This window comes from Buteo buteo, chromosome 2 (genome assembly GCF_964188355.1).
Source record: "Buteo buteo chromosome 2, bButBut1.hap1.1, whole genome shotgun sequence".
In the NCBI taxonomy this organism is placed as follows: domain Eukaryota; kingdom Metazoa; phylum Chordata; class Aves; order Accipitriformes; family Accipitridae; genus Buteo; species Buteo buteo.
The window spans coordinates 79,116,536-79,132,538 of NC_134172.1; the positions used below are offsets into that span (position 1 = coordinate 79,116,536).

Here is a 16,003-nt window from a genome sequence, read left to right on the forward strand (position 1 = left end):
CCCGGCGCTGGCACGGCCGCGGCCTCCCTGGGGCAGAGGCGGGCGGCGCTGGCCTCGGCCGAGGCCCGGGCACGGCCCCCGGCTCCCCCAGCCCCTCTTCCCACGGGAGGTTCCCACGACCTGGGTCTCATCCTGCCCTGCCCACGGTGCGCAGCTGGGCCTCGGCCAGGGATGGCGGGGGGCTGAGCGGGGTGCTGCCGGCGGGGCTGCTGACAGCCCTCGGTTCATCACCCACCCCCTGCCCACCCCAGCGCCTCCACCCCTGCCCCCAGCCTGGGGTTGTGCCAGATCCTGTGTACCGTCCCAGATCTCTGCTCTGTGCCGGGTCCCCACACCGTGCCCAGCTGGGACGTTGCCTCCAGGGTGCAGCACGGCCCCCCAGCCCCCAGGATCCCGCTCGTTCCGCTCACCAGGGGAAACTGAGGCACGGGCAGCGAGTGCCTTTAGGACAGGCTCCTGCGTTGCCGGGTCGGCAGAGCAGCTAACGGGCACCTCGCCGCTGCCCGCAGCCCCTGCCAAGGGGCCAGGACCCGGCACAGGACAGGTCTTGAGCCGGCACATAGGCAAGGGGGTCAGCTCATGCTGTCCCCTGCAGCTGGGCTTGAGCTGGCTTTGCCCGCAGCGTGAGGCTCTGCCCGGGCTTGGCTCCCCCCAGCTGCCCGTGCCCCCCTCGGTCCGGCGCCAGCCCCTCACGCCGGAGCCAGCGGTACCGAAACACAACCTTTATTTCTAAGGTTCGCGAACGGCGAGTCCCGGCAGTGCAAGAGGACGGAGCTGGCTCTGCCCCGGTTTACCAAACAAGCACACAAAAATCCCACCTGGGTGGCTCCTGGGGAATAAATCCAGTGATCTGTGCAGGGACGGCGGCCATCCGCCCGCCCTGGCCAGCGCCCACCCGTGTCCGGCCCCGCAGCGCCGACTGCCCCGTGCACACCGGCTCAGGGAACGTGGCCGGAGCGGGGCCATGGGGCGGCAGAGCATCCCGCTCCGAGGCTTCCTTGCGACTGGTCTCTCCTCCTGCCTGTCCGGGCTCAGGGCTGGCAGAGCTGTTTGAGGACGCGGATAATGTGGCTGGAAGCACCCGGGGTGCAGGGCTGGGGGGAGTCGTGGAGCAGCATCGGCCCCATGCGCTGGGCGTGATGGAAGAGTTCCCGCGCGAACACCGGCTCCACCTGCGGAGGCATAGAGCCGACGGAGAACGGGCACGGGTCCGCGTGCCCCCCGACCGCGGTGGCCCTGGCACCCAGCTCGGTGCCACTGTGAGCGCCAGCCCCGGTGCATACTCACGTGGGCCATGATGAGCTTCTGGAAGTGGTGCCCGGTGCTGGTGGGGTATTCCTCCCCGAAGCACAGGTGGATCTGGTACTGTGGCATGGGCTGCCCGTGGCTCAGGTACCCCCGCAGCTCTGCAAGACACCGGCTCTGTCAGGGGACACGAGGTCCCCGCAGCCCCACAGCCCACAGCAGCCGTGCCAGGGCAGGAGCTGCCCCCGTTCCCGAGGGGATCGGGGTCTCCCAGGGCAGGGTCCAGCAGATCCCGTGCGCCCGGGACGGCGGGCGGGCACTTACGCTGCAGGAACTGCTGCGTGTCCAGCAGCTTGTAGGTCTTCTCCCTCTCCAGCTTGTTGGGCCAGTCCCTGTGCGGGGCCAGTGGCCCGTTCCAGTACACCCTGCCCTGGCACTGGCGCTTCATGAAGACCCCCTCGGGCGCTACCCACAGCAGCACGCCGCGCTCCAGGTGGGGCAGGAGCCGTTCCAGCACGTCGGTCATGCCGGCCACCCGGCCACCGCTACCGAGCGCCCGCGGCGTGGGGAACTCGATCTGCTCCATGCAGGAGGGGCCGTAAAGGCGCTCGCTGTCGGCCGGCACGGCGCGGGAGGTGATGCGGCAGCCCTCGGCCGTGCGGGTGGTGACCTCCTTCACCAGCACGTCGCAGTAGTAGAGGCGGATGTGGAGCCAGCAGTCTGGGGAGACGGGATGGTCAGCTCATGGGCAGCCCGGTCCGGGGGGGGCCACCCAGGGCGCTGCCTGGCCAGCGCGGCTCCTACCTGAGTGGTTGACGTCCTCCACGGGGAGGTAGGATGGGGGTCCGGGGAGGAGGTGGCCGTGGGTCGGGTTCCAGCCGTAGAAGACTCCCCTCACGTGGTACCCTGGGCCAGGGCAAGAGATGAGGTGGTAAAGGGACACGGGCAGCTGTCCCCGAGGGCTCCCGGGTGCTGTCCTGGCCCCAGCCCCTGGGCTGGGTGGGCAGCAGGGTCCTTCCCACCACTGCTGCTCGTTACTGGACCTCATTAAAGCTCCTAAGCGCATGATCAAGTGGCTTCGCTGGGGCAGGGAGGGAGTCCCCAGCCCCGGTCTCCATCCCCGTGGGCATTGCCTGCACAAGGGACGGTGCGCGGGGCTGCGGAGAGCGGGGTTGCTCCCACTAGGCAGCGTGTGCTCCCTGCTTCCTGCCCCCAGCCCCATCCCGCTGCCAGGGACCCTCCTCACCTCGCTCGGCTGGGTGGGCAGAGAGCAGGGGCAGCGGAGACACATGGCACGTCTCCATCATGCCCTTCTGGTTTTCATGCTCCGGACTCTCCGCAGCGGTGCCCTGGGGAGGAGAGCGGCTGCGGTGAGGACTGAGGTGGGAGCGGGGAGTCCTGAGCCGGCTCCTGCCTCCACCACGGACCCTGTGTGCCGGCAGATCCCCGGCCTGAGTCTGGCAGCTGCATGGCACAGGGGACCTGTAGTGATGCTCGAGGGAGCCAGCTGCCCAGCGGGATGGACGCAGGCAGCGTGCAGGCAGGGGAACAGCCAGCGGATGAGGGGGGATTTGGGGGGTCCCACCTTCTCCAGCCCGCAGGCAGCTCCTGCGGCGGATGGCACGGGGCGGGGGGGCTGGCTCACCTGCTGATCGTCGCCGGCTGGGGACTGCGTGTCACCATCCTTCTCTGCAGAGAGCAAGGAAAACCAGATGACCCCCTGGGCAAACAGCAGGAACAGCCCCTGGGAAGGCGCCTGGCTGCCCAGGACACCCAGAGAGGAAGAGGAGTGGGGAGGAGGGGTGATGTCTGCAGGACATGGGGCTCGTACAGGCACGGTGCATGCATCAGCCCCAAGTCTGGCACAGGAGGAGGGACGGCAGGGATGTACCTGCATCCCGGGTGCTGTCGGACACTATCTGGTACACCTTGTAGGGCTCGGAGATGTCCAGCTGGCTTCGCTCGGGCACCTCCTGGAAGTCGGTGCTCTTGTTGAGGGCGCAGCGGAGACGCGTCTTCCAGGTGGAGGGGTCGGCCTTGTCTGTCCCCTCATGGTACTTGCCCTTGTAGACGGCCCAAGCCTGTTGGGCAGAGGATGCCCGGTGCTGTGGGGGCTGCCTGTGTCCTGGTTCCCCGCTCCACTGTCCAAGGGGGCCCACTGGGGTACGAGTCCACCGGGGCTGGGTGGGGGGCAGTGGGGAGCCAGGGCTGTGTGTCCTGGAGGGCTGCAGAGAGCTGGGTGGTGGGGGTCCTAGGGGTATGCACAGAGCCAGGCAATAGGGAGCCCTGGGGGTGGGCACAGAGCCGGGGGCAGGGGGGGTCCCAGGGGTGCTCATGGAGCCAAGTGGAGGGTCCTAGGGGTGTGCACAGAGCTGGGCAGTGGGGAGCCCTGGGCGTGTGCACGGAGCCAGGCGGGGGGATTCCGGGGTTGCACATGGAGCCAAGTGGGGGTCCTAGGGGTGTGCACAGAGCTGGGCAGTGGGGAGCCCTGGGGTGCGCACAGAGCCGGGCGGGGGGGTCCCAGGGGTGCTCATGGAGCCAAGTGGGGGGTCCTACGGGTGTGCACGGAGTTGGGCAGTGGAGAGCCCTGGGGGTGCGCACGGAGCGGGGCGGGGGGGTCCCGGGGGTGCGCACGGAGCGGGGCGGGGGGCTCCCGGGGGTGCGCACGGAGCCAAGTGCGGGTCCTAGGGGTGTGCACGGAGCCGGGCAATAGGGAGCCCCGGGGGCGGTCCCGGAGCCGGGCGGGGGTCCCGGGGAGCCCGGGGTACCTTGAAGAGCGCGGCGTCCTGCTGCTGCCGGTAGTCCTGCTTGGCCGCGTGTTTCCAGGGGATGCGGAAGAGCGTCCGGTGCCGGTTCTCCCAGCGCAGCCCCGGGTACCGGCCGCTGTCGATCTGGGCGATGAGCCACTCCTTCAGCCGCATGGGTGCCCCCGGCTCCGCCATCGCGGCCCCCCGCCCGGCCCGGCCGCCCCGAGGGAACGTGCCGGGGCGGTGAAAGCGAAAGCACGGCTCCGGCTTTCACTTTCCTTTTCCCGCCCAACACCGCGGGCTCTGGCTTGTGCCGCCAGGCAGGGGCGGGCGGGACACACGGGGAACCCGCGGGAGAGGGGCCGGGGCCACCCGTGGGAGAGGGGACACCCACCTCGCACCCACGGGAGAGGGGACGGGGCCACCCGTGGGAGAGGGGACACCCACCTCGCACCCACGGGAGAGGGGACGGGGCAGCCGGCAGGAGAAGGGACGGGGCCACCCACGGGTGAGGGGACATCCACCTCACATCCACAGGAGAGGGGATGGGGCCACCCACGGGAGAGGGGACACCCACCTTGCACCCACAGGAGACAGGACAGGGCAGCCTGCAGGAGAGGGGACAGGCACCTCGCACCCATGGGAGAGGGGACAGGGCACCAGAAAGCACAGGGGCCTTCGCTGCTCCCCCTCAGACTTTCAGGGCTCCCACACACTCCCTGCAGGGGACGAGGGACCCTCCTCTCCCATCCTTCTGCTTTGGGGACCAGGACACCTCCCTGCCCAGGGCCTGTGTGCCCTCCTGGGACCAGCACCTCAGCCCACGGGTGTGGGGAGGTGCGGGAACAGGCACGGGGTTTCCAGGTTGGTGTGAGCAGTGATGTTGCCCCATCTCTCAAATCTCTCCTCCGCCCTAACACTCACATCTGCCTTGCGGGGCTCCGGGTGCTGAGTCGAATGGGAACCAGGTGGGAAGGCCCGAGATGAGCTGTGCCAAGGGCTGCCGGGGACCAGTGAAGGAGCCTGACTCATCCTGTGCCCACGCCAGCTCCCTGCTGGCCCGGGGGTCCCTGGCAGAAGCCATCCCTGCAGAGGAGACGCCAGTGCCCATGGTCATGGCTCTTCTGGGCACCAGCCTTCCCACGCCTCGGGAAATGGCTTCCCGCGCCTGCACTGCTCTGCGGGGAGGTGGGTGCGTGTGTTGGTGCACACGTGGGTGAGACGGACGTCAGCACCGGGAGAGGGCTGGGCCCAGCACAGGGTCCCAGACAGCCCTTTCGCTCCTGGCTGGCTCCTGAGCATCCTTCCTCAATGCCGCGGCTACCAGGAGGGTCTGTCCCTCTCTCCTTCCAGCGAGGAGCCCAGCTCAGCTGTCCTTTCAGGAGAAAGGGATTTCACCTCACGTGGGGCAGGGATGGAGCTGGCTGGTACCAAACACCGCCCGGCTGCCCTTGCACAGGGCTGTGCTGGAGTAGGGCTGGCGATGTGACCCCCCCACCCATCCCACCAGCAGGGCACAGGCAGGGTGAGCTTTGCCCTCTGGTCTCACTGGTACACCCTGGGGTGACAGTGGTGTCAGCTCCTCCATCACCGCTGCAGAGTCACATGTTGCTGTGCGGGGAAACCCGGCTCTTCCACCCAGCCCACAGCCCACCAGGTCTCCTTTTGCAGCCCGCTGGGTCTCCTTTTGCAGCCCGCTGGGTCTCCTTTTGCAGCCCGCTGGGTTTCCTTTCCAGCTCTGAGTCAGAGAAAGTCACCTCTCTCGGGGAGGAGAGATGAAGCTCCCAAGAGCTGGCAAGCTGCTCGGGGCTGCGAAGCCTCGAAATGAATAAGCAGCGGCACAGCGCCCAGCCCCGGGCTTTTCCAAAGGACATGGGGACGGGGGCTCGGCCGCGTGGCGCAGCGGGCACACGGGGCCATGCAGCTGTCTACGAGCCAGGCACGCTGGCAGGGATTTGCTTTCCTTACTGAGCCTGTCCGTGGCCCCTTTGTCGCAGAGCAAAGCCCACCCACCCTGCCTGCGCCCGCTCGGGGTGCGGGGCCGCAGCTAACCGGGGGTCTGCCTGCAGCGCGGCTCTCCCTGCCTGGGAGGAGGAGGAGGAGGTGGCGATGCCAGCACTGTGGCTCGGAGTGCCAAGAGCTGGGGGAGTCCCGGTTCGAGGAGGGGGAGACGGGTGGCATGTAGGACCCCCCGGCCTAGCCAGCGTTGGGCCATGCTCGCCCTCTCCCTGGCAGCCCGCAGCCATCCCGCTCAGTGCTGCCGTAGCCGGGCTGGCAGCCCGCCGCACTCGGGGCAGCGCAGGAAGCCGCTCTGCTCTCCGCACCACCCCAGCGAGAAGGGGATTTCCAGCCGGCTGTGCCTTTGCTGGGGCAGCACCCTGGCCATCCCTGAGACCCTTGTCCAGGCAAGTCACGGGCTGTGTTCTGGGAAAAGGGTCCGGGACTGACAGATGGAGAATCCACACCTCCCCTTTCTGCTTTGGGAAGCGGGGTGATGGCAAGGGGTCATTGCACAGCCCTTCTCAACAGCTTGCGCAGATTACATCCAAGGCCAGGAGATGACTGTAGCCGCCAGCTTGTTAGCCAGCTCCAGCCCAACAGGATAAGCCTTTATCAGCCAGGGATTTCATCTTGTGTGACAGCCACGTGGTGACGTGCAGGACCCGCGGGACCCTCAGGATCTAATTACCCCGGCATCAGCGAAGACGCTCAAGAGCCAGTTTCCCTGCTGTGCTGCTCCCTGCGCAGGGAAGGCGAAGCTGCTTAACCCTTAAACTTTTCATGCTAAAATGAGCTTCAGAAGGAGTCAAACATTAACTCGCAGCTAACCCTGCCCTCGCCTGGGTTTTTCCAGTTGTGCAAACCAGATCTGCCAGAATAAATACATTTTTCTGTGCCGCAGAGCTGGGCTGAAGGTGCCATTGCTCAGTGTTTGGCCTCGCCATGGGTTTACAGTGTGAACAGGGAAACCTTGGCTGTAAACACCTCGGCACACAACGTGTCCCTGCATGGGACTGACGGGAGGGTGCAGCCATGCACGAGGCACATATCCATCCTGGGTCCGTGGTCCTGGTGTGTGGGGCCACCACTCTCCTGGGTGCTGGGGGGCCAAAGGGTGCTGGAGAGCCCTGGCCTGGGGGCAAGAGAGATCTGGGAGGAGAGGGAGGACCCCATGGCGGAGGGTGCAGGAGCAGTGGAGGACGGAGTAACCCCTGGTTACTCCGTGGGGTCAGTGTCTACGCGGCAAGGCGGGAGTTGGGGTCCCAGCCTGCCTAGGTCACCCCAAGGCAACACCCAGACCGGCAGGCAGGTGCTGGCAGCAGCAAGGAACCACAGCCCCGAAGCTCTGTGGAAGTGAAACAGGAGCGGGTGTGCTAGTCCTGCCGAGGGGCTGCTTACACAGGAACCTCCAGGCTCCCAGGAGCTGCAGCTGCTGCAGCCCCCTCCTAAATCACCCTCATGTAAATGAAAAGGGAGGCTCAGGGTGCCAAAAGGTGGACATGGCATGGTACACCAGCCCGGAGCAGCGGGTATAACACCATCTCAGCCACCAGCCCCTCCTGTCCCTGCCGCTTCGTGCACTCCTTGCAGCACCCGCGGTGCGGGGGGCCTGGCACTGCCCAAGCACCGGCATGGCGCACACCAAGGGACCTTGGGACACCCAGAGAGCTGCTCGCCTTCAGCCACAGCTGCCACACAAGGGTAAATGAGCGATTATTAATTACTGGTGGGCATGCCCTGTCCCACGCTGATGTCTCCTGGAAGCAGCCAGGGCAGAGGCAGTCCCTGCTTCCCGGGAAGTTCCTTCATTCTGGGACCCCATGCCTGGCACCCCATAACATGCAGAGCTGGAAACCTTCCTGCAGGCACCTGTACCTGTCCCTGTCTGGCTACTGGGGGACACCCTGCCTCGTGAGAGAGGGTTGGCAGGGATGAGGGGGACCCCAGAACCACACTCTGGCTCCCAGCAGGGGAGATGCTGATGACCCAGCTGAGCATCCCCAGCATTTTCCCCACCTGGCGCTCTGCCCCAGGGAAAGCTGTGGATAGGACGGCTCTTGGGAGGAGCTGGGGCTTGTGGTGCTCAGCTGGTGGCAGGCTCCCAGTGCTCCCAGCAGCCAGAGCCAGCAGTCTCCTGAACCCGGTGCTCCCGGACCCGGTGAGTGGAGAGGCTGCAGTGAAACAGGCTTCACATGAGTGCCCACCAGCTGCTGCCCGACCTCTCCTGGAGCAGACCCTGACCCCACAGAGAGCCCTGCCATGGCACCCAGGTTTGTGGCCTCTCCTGTAACCTTCCCCCAGCCCACTTCTTCCCCAGTCCTTCCTGGGCTGCAGAAAGCAGCCAGCAGCAGCCTCCAGACCCACCCCACGCCAGGACCTTCCTCCTCAGCATCCCCCTTCTGGTCCGGTCATTGCAGGGGAGTCAGAGAGCATCCCAGGCAGACTGTGGAGAATAGGTGTTTATTACCTGGGGGACATAGAAAGTCTTTAAGCAAAATGGCTTAAGGCTCTGGTTTAGTGAGGTCTGGCCAAGTTAAACGCTTAGGTCCCACCTTTTAAAGATTGTGCCCTGGGATGGGTGGGAATGGGGTGCAATGGATTCCTAAAGCTACAGTGCTCGCTCAGGACTTGTGCTTGGCTGGGCTGGAGCTGGACCCTTGCCTCGGAGCCAGTGTGGTGGCATTGCCTGCTAATGCACCCGTGTGTTCCAGCTCCACAGCCACCTCGGCTCTGGGACCTTGTGCTGCTGGTGGGAAAACCGCTCCGAGGGGAGAGCCGTCTCTCCTGTACCCTGTGCACCCCGAGGACCGTGCAGCAGGTACCCAAGCGCTAAAGCTGCTGCCGGCATCACCTGGGTGCTGGCCCCACGGCAGGAGAGATCCCCTCTGTCGCTCTGCCCCGAGCAGGAGCCTGCAGTGACCCGAGGGGCAGAGACCTGTGCCTTTCACCAGGCGTCCCTAATACACTGGATACGAAGAGGCTGAGACCACCGAGCGCTGCAGAGCCCGGCAGTGCATGCGAATCCCTCCCCAGGAGCTGAGAGCTGGGACAGAGAATGGCACGCTCACACCCCAGAAGAGAAGAAGGAGCTGGGCTTGGTACATCTCCCTTGCAAAGTGTTCCCCCAGCCCACTGTGCTGCGGCTCCTTCGTCTCTCCCAGGCTGTTGGGTGATTCTTGCTGCTCTCCCTTGGCTGGGGTCACTTCAGACAAGCCGGGATGCAGGAGAACGTCCTCTTCACCCGCAGCAGGAAGGGAGTCGTGGTCCTGATGTCTCTGGCTCTTGGGACCAGTCCTTGCCGAGGTCCCTCCGTCCTGGATGGTCCTCCTCTCCCTGCCGGTAGCAAGGCCTTTATTTCCTCCTCGTCGTTGAAAGGTGATGTCCCGTACCTCTGCTTCAGGTGCCTGCGGACCTGGGGAAGGAGGGGGAAGCAAACTAAGGTGCCTGTTTTCAACGGCAGGTCCAAGCCTGCTAGCAAGGGGAGCGGGGAATCAACCTGATCCCCTGGGGACCCGTCCTTGCTATGAGACCCATGAGCAGGCTCAGCTATGGAGCAAGAGGATGGGTGGCAGAGGCTGGTCCCACCTTGCGGGCTGCACCGCTGCCGAACTCAGCCAGCTGCTGCCTGAAGCCGGGGTTGGGGTTGGCGACGGGCCGGACGGTTCGGACGGCCTCCAGCACCTCCTGGCAGCTCAGCTCCGTGACAGCCATGACGTAGGCGACAACCACGGTGGTACTGCGGGAGATGCCGGCGAGGCTGGCAAGGGAAAGGGCAGAAATGCTGCTGTCGGCGGTGCACCCTGACCTCATGCTTGCCCCTTCCTCCACCCCTGTGCTTCAGCTATTTCGGTTCCTCTTCTCCGAGAACTTGCTCTCCGGGAGGCCTGAGCCCTTCCAAGGTCCTCTCCATCAGTGCCTATAAATACCCACTCCTCCCTGGGGAAGCGAGAGCAGCGGCCGCTGCCTGGCCGCCTGCCCCAAACCCCACTCTTCCCATTCGCTCAGCTGCAGCAAAAAGCTGCCCCGTCTCCAGGGCTGCCTGGATCCCGCTGGGTTTGAGTCACAAGCCGCAGCCAAGGGTGGATCCTGGGTGTATCTGTGGGCACGGAGCCCTCTGGCACAGGCTGGCTTTGATCAGGGGTCTGCAGCCAAAGCGGGGGCCTGGGGGCTGGATCTTTTCTTCTCTGCTCTGCTGGGGGCACATGGCATCAGGCACGGGGAAAGAAGTGTTACCAGTGGACGAGGCAGTTCCCTCCGTGCAGGCGACACTGGTGGATAAAACTGATGCATTCCTTGAAGTGCCTCTTGCTAGCAGGAAAAATAAACCAGACAGAATAAGGACTTCAGGGGCAGAACAGGATTTTTAGGCTGCAGGCAGAGCAGCCCTCTGCGTTTGAGGATGAAGCATTAACATAAACTGCCCACTGCGTTACAGGCTGAGACCTGAGCAGCTCACTGCTGTTGTTTCCCAAGGGAAGGCGCATGGGCCAGCTCATGCTGTGCTGGGGACAGGAGTGGGTGCCGCTGTGCTGGGACGTGTGGGGCTGCCCGGCTGCCCTGGGACTCGTGTGCCTTGTGCTGGGGCAGCAGGAGCTTGGCTGCTCGCACTTCCAGCGGTGCTGGTGCACTTGGCCGGCTCCACACCCCTTAGCTGCTCTTCCCTTCTCCCCCCCCTCCAGGCACCTCTCAGGGGGATGCTCGCTTCTCCTCTCCATCAGTGCTGCAGAAGGGCTGTCCCTCACCTCTCCCTAGGGCTGGGACCTGCTCCCCAACAGTTACTGAGCTGGGATGCTCTCAGGGTCCAGAGGTGATCCCCAGCACAGGGGCATCGTGCCTCCAGCCTGCGGGTCGCTGCGCTTGAGGAGCTGGAGGCACCTCAAGGGCTCGGGGTGCCGTGAGCCCTCGCCCCTGTTCGCCCTGCAGACCCCAGCCCTCCCGTGTGCCCCGAGCCGGCCCCAGCCTCCCCAGGGTACTCACATGTTGGCCTCGGGGGTGTCGGGCAGGGGGATGCGGAGGTAGGTAATGTCCTGGAAGACACAAAAGGAAGAGGGGAAACTCGGGTGTTGTGGTCGGGGTGTCACGCGTGCATGCAGCCGGTCTGGCAGCACCTTTGCTCCTCGCCCCAGTGCTGCCTGCGGGGCTTCGCTCCCCCCCACAGCATCCCCCTGCGTGGGGACGGGGCCGCTCTCTCCCTTGGCAAGGGGAGGGCAGTGGGGGACAGACGGCTCATGGGAGGAAGTGGGAAACAAGATGAGGCTGGAGAGCTGGAAATTGTTTCCCACTAGCATTCAAGGCCAGGTTACAGTCACAAGACGAGCAGTTTCCCATGCCACGGGGGCTGCCCAGCTCCTCTGGGACCACTGACCGGGGAGAGCCGTATGTGCTGTGGGATGCTCAGAGGGGGAAGGAAGATGCTGCAGCATGGAAGGAGCTGCAGAGATCTACACAGTGGCGCCTGGCATGGGCCCTACCTGCAGCAAGGGCTGGGGAGATTCATGGATTGAAACGATGTGGGTGATCTTGTTCCGACTTAGCTGCTCCAGGTCTTTGGCATCTAAAGGATAAAACTAGCTATTAGCGTGTACTCATTTCTTACCCTTCTCTTCCCACAAGTGCATCTGCCGTGCTCCTGCAGACAGACACCATGCAAAGCCATGCTCCAGAGGATCGGCTGCATCACCCCCCCCCCACGTGCAGCGGCACAGACATGGGCAAATACTCAAATGCACCCTGGAAATCTGGAACGCAAACCCCGTGATACCACAGCAGAGACCTCCTCCCTCCGAAGGCACTTGACCCTGCTGCTTGTGCTGGGGTCAGCATTCACATCTGCATGGAAAAACTCCCTCTTTTGCAAGCAGGCAGCTTCCCGCCTGCCTGTACTTGTCCCCAGCTTGGGGAGGAGAAGCACGCTCTGCCTGCACCTCCCTGGTGCAAACACGCACATAGCAATGGGACTTAACCGCAGCCTGAGGGATCTGCTTTATCTTGTGAACTACAGAAGTGGAGCTGCAGCAATTTGTATCAACCCTGAGTTTGGCTCAGTCTGAGCTCCCCTTTAGCACCCAAGAGGGCTGTGGAAAACACCTGAAGGGCAATTCGCAGCGCTCTACGTGTATCCTCTGCAATTGCACGCACAGAAACCGGGTATCCTCGGCTTTCTGAGGTAATGACCTGCTTCTCACTAATGCTTCAGCATCCCTGGCTGTGATCCTGGTCATTGGTTCAGCACAGCGGTTGTTATGCTGGGAGGGGAGCACGATTGTCTTACTGGCTGAGCAGCTTTGTAGCCATCTCCCTTTCATGCCACGACCAGCAGATGCTGCACAAGCTGCCGGAGAGGAGGAGTAACATTTTCCCATCTCGTCACTTTGGGTTTCTAAGCTTTCACATGGTGTAAAACCTTGGCTCGGGAATCTAGACCGCAATGTGCTAATGGCATGATGTGAATTTTAATAGGAGGGAGTCTCAAGAGAGATGCTCTGCGGGCGAGCCGTGCCTTGTGCTGGTGGGGAGGGAGGTGGGAACCCTCGTGGGAACCCACACAGCACCCGCCACCTTCCTCCTGCCTCGGGCAGGCAGAGTGACAGCAGTTAGTGACACCGGCATGGAGGCTTACAGCGGCTGGAAAAGCTTTCAGATGGAGAAAATATCTCTGTGGGCAGACAGACCTTAACGTAGCAGGCCTGAAATCTCTGTTGTCACCCTGGATTGCTTGGTAGAGCAATGCTCAGGTGGCAGCAGGCCAAGAGCCCACATAAGTGGCTACTCGCAGGAACCCCCGTGATGAACCTGGGAGCCGGCTACCCTTGCCCCTCTGCTCCCAGCAAGCCACAGCCCCCCCAGCCCACCCCAAGGTGCTCCATGGGGCGCAGGGAGCACAGGGCTGCCACTCAGGCTCCAATGACATTTTCTTACCAATTCACACCAGTGGCTTTAAACCTTCTCAGCACTTACAACCAGAATCAAGCTGCCAAAAGAGCCATTAGGGAGGCAGGAGCACTAATAAATGCCGGTTTGTCATGGCAGATGCCAGTACTTGGTCATGAATTGTCTCCATGACAATGAAAACCCCTTAAAATAGAGAATTGGTGTGAGAAGGGGTGACTGCCTCTGGGAGAAATTCCCTCCTGAGGGTGGGCAGCCCTCTCCTGCATCTCCTACAGCTGTAAAACTGAGGTGCATCACCCTGAGCAGCTCCGGTCCTGCCCCTTCACGCTGCTGTGGCACCACCAGCTCCTCCGCTCCTGGCACGGGATCCATGCCAGCTTGAGCATGTGGCACAGCCCACCGCGGCGGGTGAACTCCCACAGGACCTGGGAGAGGTTTGAAAGCAAAGCCTGGCTTGCCTTGTGCCACCCCGCGTGCTCCCATCCCCTCCCAGCCTGCCCAGCTCGCTGCCTCGCGCAGGGCAAGTGGGACGGGGGTTCCCGGTTGCGAGGGCTTCCCAGTCCCAGCCGGTGGTGTCATGTCAGGGGTACATCTCGCTGGGCACCGGTGGGACCTTTCCTGGCGAGACCACGTCCCCCCCCTCAGCCCCTTCCCCACCGTGTGTCCCGAGAGCTCAGGGCAGCCGTTAAATAAGGAAACGAAAGCGAAGGCAGAGGGTTTCTGCCTGGCATTTCCCCCTGGTGCCCCCACTCTCGCTGCTGCCGACACAAACCGAGCGGCAGAGCGGAGCGCGTGGTGGGCGCTGGAAGGGCATCGGGCAGCGTTTGCAGGTGGGGAGGGACGAACTCAAGCAAGCCCAGCTCCCCGGCTGGAGGACATCTCTGCGGCGGCGGGGCTCCGCTTACCGATGAAGTTCCCAAGGTAGAGGCCAGGGAGGATCTGCGGGACACAAGGAGAAGTGGCAGCGTGAGCAGCAGCCTTGTGCTGTGGTACCCGCCATGCCAGCATCCCCCATGGAAAGCAGCGACCTCGGCCGTAAAGGCCAAAGTTCTGCCATTAACGTGACCGTCACCAGCCCCAAGGCAGCTGAACCTGCGTGCTCCTGGGGCTGCTGCTGCTTTGGCATCCAGCACGTGGAGCTGGGTGTAAGCCCCGGCACCCCAACCTGTGCAACCATCCAGTGCTGCACCCTCACGGACGCTGGGAGTTGGCCACAGCTTTTTTATTGCTCCTTTTGCTTATTATGAATAAATTCTTTGTCGGAGCCTATTATCTGAGCTCAGCAAACTGCGTACGCCTCCATACAGCCTTGGACTAGACCCATGACCTGCGGTTGTCCTGCTCTCCGAGGGATGGGGAAGCAACAGGCACGGAGGAGCCTGGGGGGGATGCAGTTGTCCCTCTCCCAGCCCCAAGCTCTGGTCCTGTCGCTTTGAGCTGCAGGGAGCCCATTTCTAACAGCCCAGGAACAGATTGCTCTGGACACCGTGTCTTCATGTTATTTTCCTTGTGAAATTCCACTTCTCATGATGAAAAGATAATTACTTGACATTGCCTCTGTTAATAGCACTGCAGATGCAGAAGCAGGATGTCTTGCATCCCTTATTACCCAGAGCTATTTTATATTTTCCCTCTCTCCCAGCCTTGGCAGCGAGGCTCCCTGGGCTGTTCACCCCCATGTCCAGCCGGTTCCCCTCCAGCTTCTCCCAGCTGCGACGTTTGGTGCCCAGGACCTGGGCAGGTGGAGGTGATTTCCACCAGCACAGCTCACAGTCATCTCACTGCCCACGTTTGAAAACATTTCTCTTGGCTGAACAGCTTCGGGAGGGTTTTTTTTTTATGATTCCTAAGATTTTAGATCAATTTTGTATCGACAGGGCGCCTTTAACTTGCAGCTGCGGCACCGAGAGGAGCGGGTAGGACAGCGCCAGTTAGCAAGGGCAGCTTCCAAGGGCAGGACACAGAGCCATGAATAACGGCACGTTCCCGTCCCCAGCACCCTTCTGACCCACTCCTCGCTGGAGAAAACGGGGCAGTACAGCCCCGTCTGCAGCTCTGGGCACTTCCGCAGATAACGAGCAATTAAGGGGGGGTGGTGTTTAAAGCTTAGGACCTGGAGATTCTTGCAGGAAGATGTATCTGTTCAGCTGTGACAGGGAGAAGCTCAAACAACCATAAAATAATGCCCGTACCCTCTACCCGGTGATGCTGAGCCCCACGCACAGCCCGGCCCCACTGAGCGGGGGGTGCGGGACCGCTGGGTTTGGGGTCGCACAGGGCTCCCGGTGTGTGCTCAGGAGCTGGTGCCTGGGGTTTAAAGACATTGGGAAAGATTCCACCCTTCCCTCGGAGGGGGCTCGCTGTCACTCCTGCCCTCCACACCCCCCGGGCAGCTGTCGGGACGAGCCCCGGCTGCCGGCTGGCGCAGCATCCCTGCCTGCATCTCCTCTGATTTCGCTCCACCAGCAGGTAAACAAGCTGCCTGACGGCCGAGCCCTGTGCCGGATCCGGTGCCGGCAGGTGAAACGCTGCTTGGCGCGGCAGAGCGAGCCACCGGGCAAAGCGTCTCCCACCTCCAGTGCCAGGACAAGCCACCCTGGCATGGCCGGCCCTGCAGAGCAGCCACCCCAGTGCTCCCCTTTACCTGGCTCATGCCGTTTCCCATGGCCGGCAGCGGGCGCCGCGGGGGGGGACGGGGCGCGGGTGTCCTTGTCCCCAATGCTGCCGTCCTCCCCGTCCCCAGGCACAGCCGCCGTCCCCGCTCCGGACGCTTCCCGGTCAGGTTTCCGTCATGAAGAGCTTGGGTCCCCCGGGATCGTTGCCCGTGGCGGGCAGGTTCGTTCCCAGCACGGTGAGGCCGAGGTGGCGGCGGCCGTGCCGGGGCGCAGAGGGGACCTCGGCCGCCGTCCTCCGCGGCTTTTGCCGAGGCCTTCCCTGGCTGCTCCGGCGGTGCCGCGCACCGGCTGCCGCTCTCGCCTGGAGCAGACAAAGGAGGAGAAACTCCCCCTCTGCGCCGTGGCGTGGGAGCGTGGGGGCCGCGCTGGCTGCCGCCTGTCGCCGCTGCCCGCCGCGGCCGCACAAGGCTGCAGTGTTGGGAGAAGAACAAAACCTTTGTCCCG

General features: G+C 63.7%; 1 protein-coding gene across 1 annotated transcript; it reads right to left on the reverse strand.

Annotated features, from left to right (window-relative positions):
- Positions 1-956: 956 nt before the first annotated feature.
- DUSP15 (dual specificity phosphatase 15) lies at positions 957-16,003 on the reverse strand. Its single transcript, XM_075042268.1, has 16 exons — positions 15,529-16,003; positions 13,790-13,823; positions 11,465-11,547; positions 10,971-11,020; positions 10,227-10,301; positions 9,579-9,750; positions 9,197-9,405; positions 4,570-4,600; positions 4,014-4,259; positions 3,137-3,326; positions 2,831-2,934; positions 2,492-2,594; positions 2,050-2,151; positions 1,570-1,965; positions 1,288-1,406; positions 957-1,172 (listed from the first exon to the last, which is right to left on the reverse strand). Exons 1-16 carry the CDS (start codon positions 15,547-15,549, stop codon positions 1,032-1,034), a joined length of 2,076 nt encoding a protein of 691 aa, XP_074898369.1. The 5' UTR covers positions 15,550-16,003; the 3' UTR covers positions 957-1,031.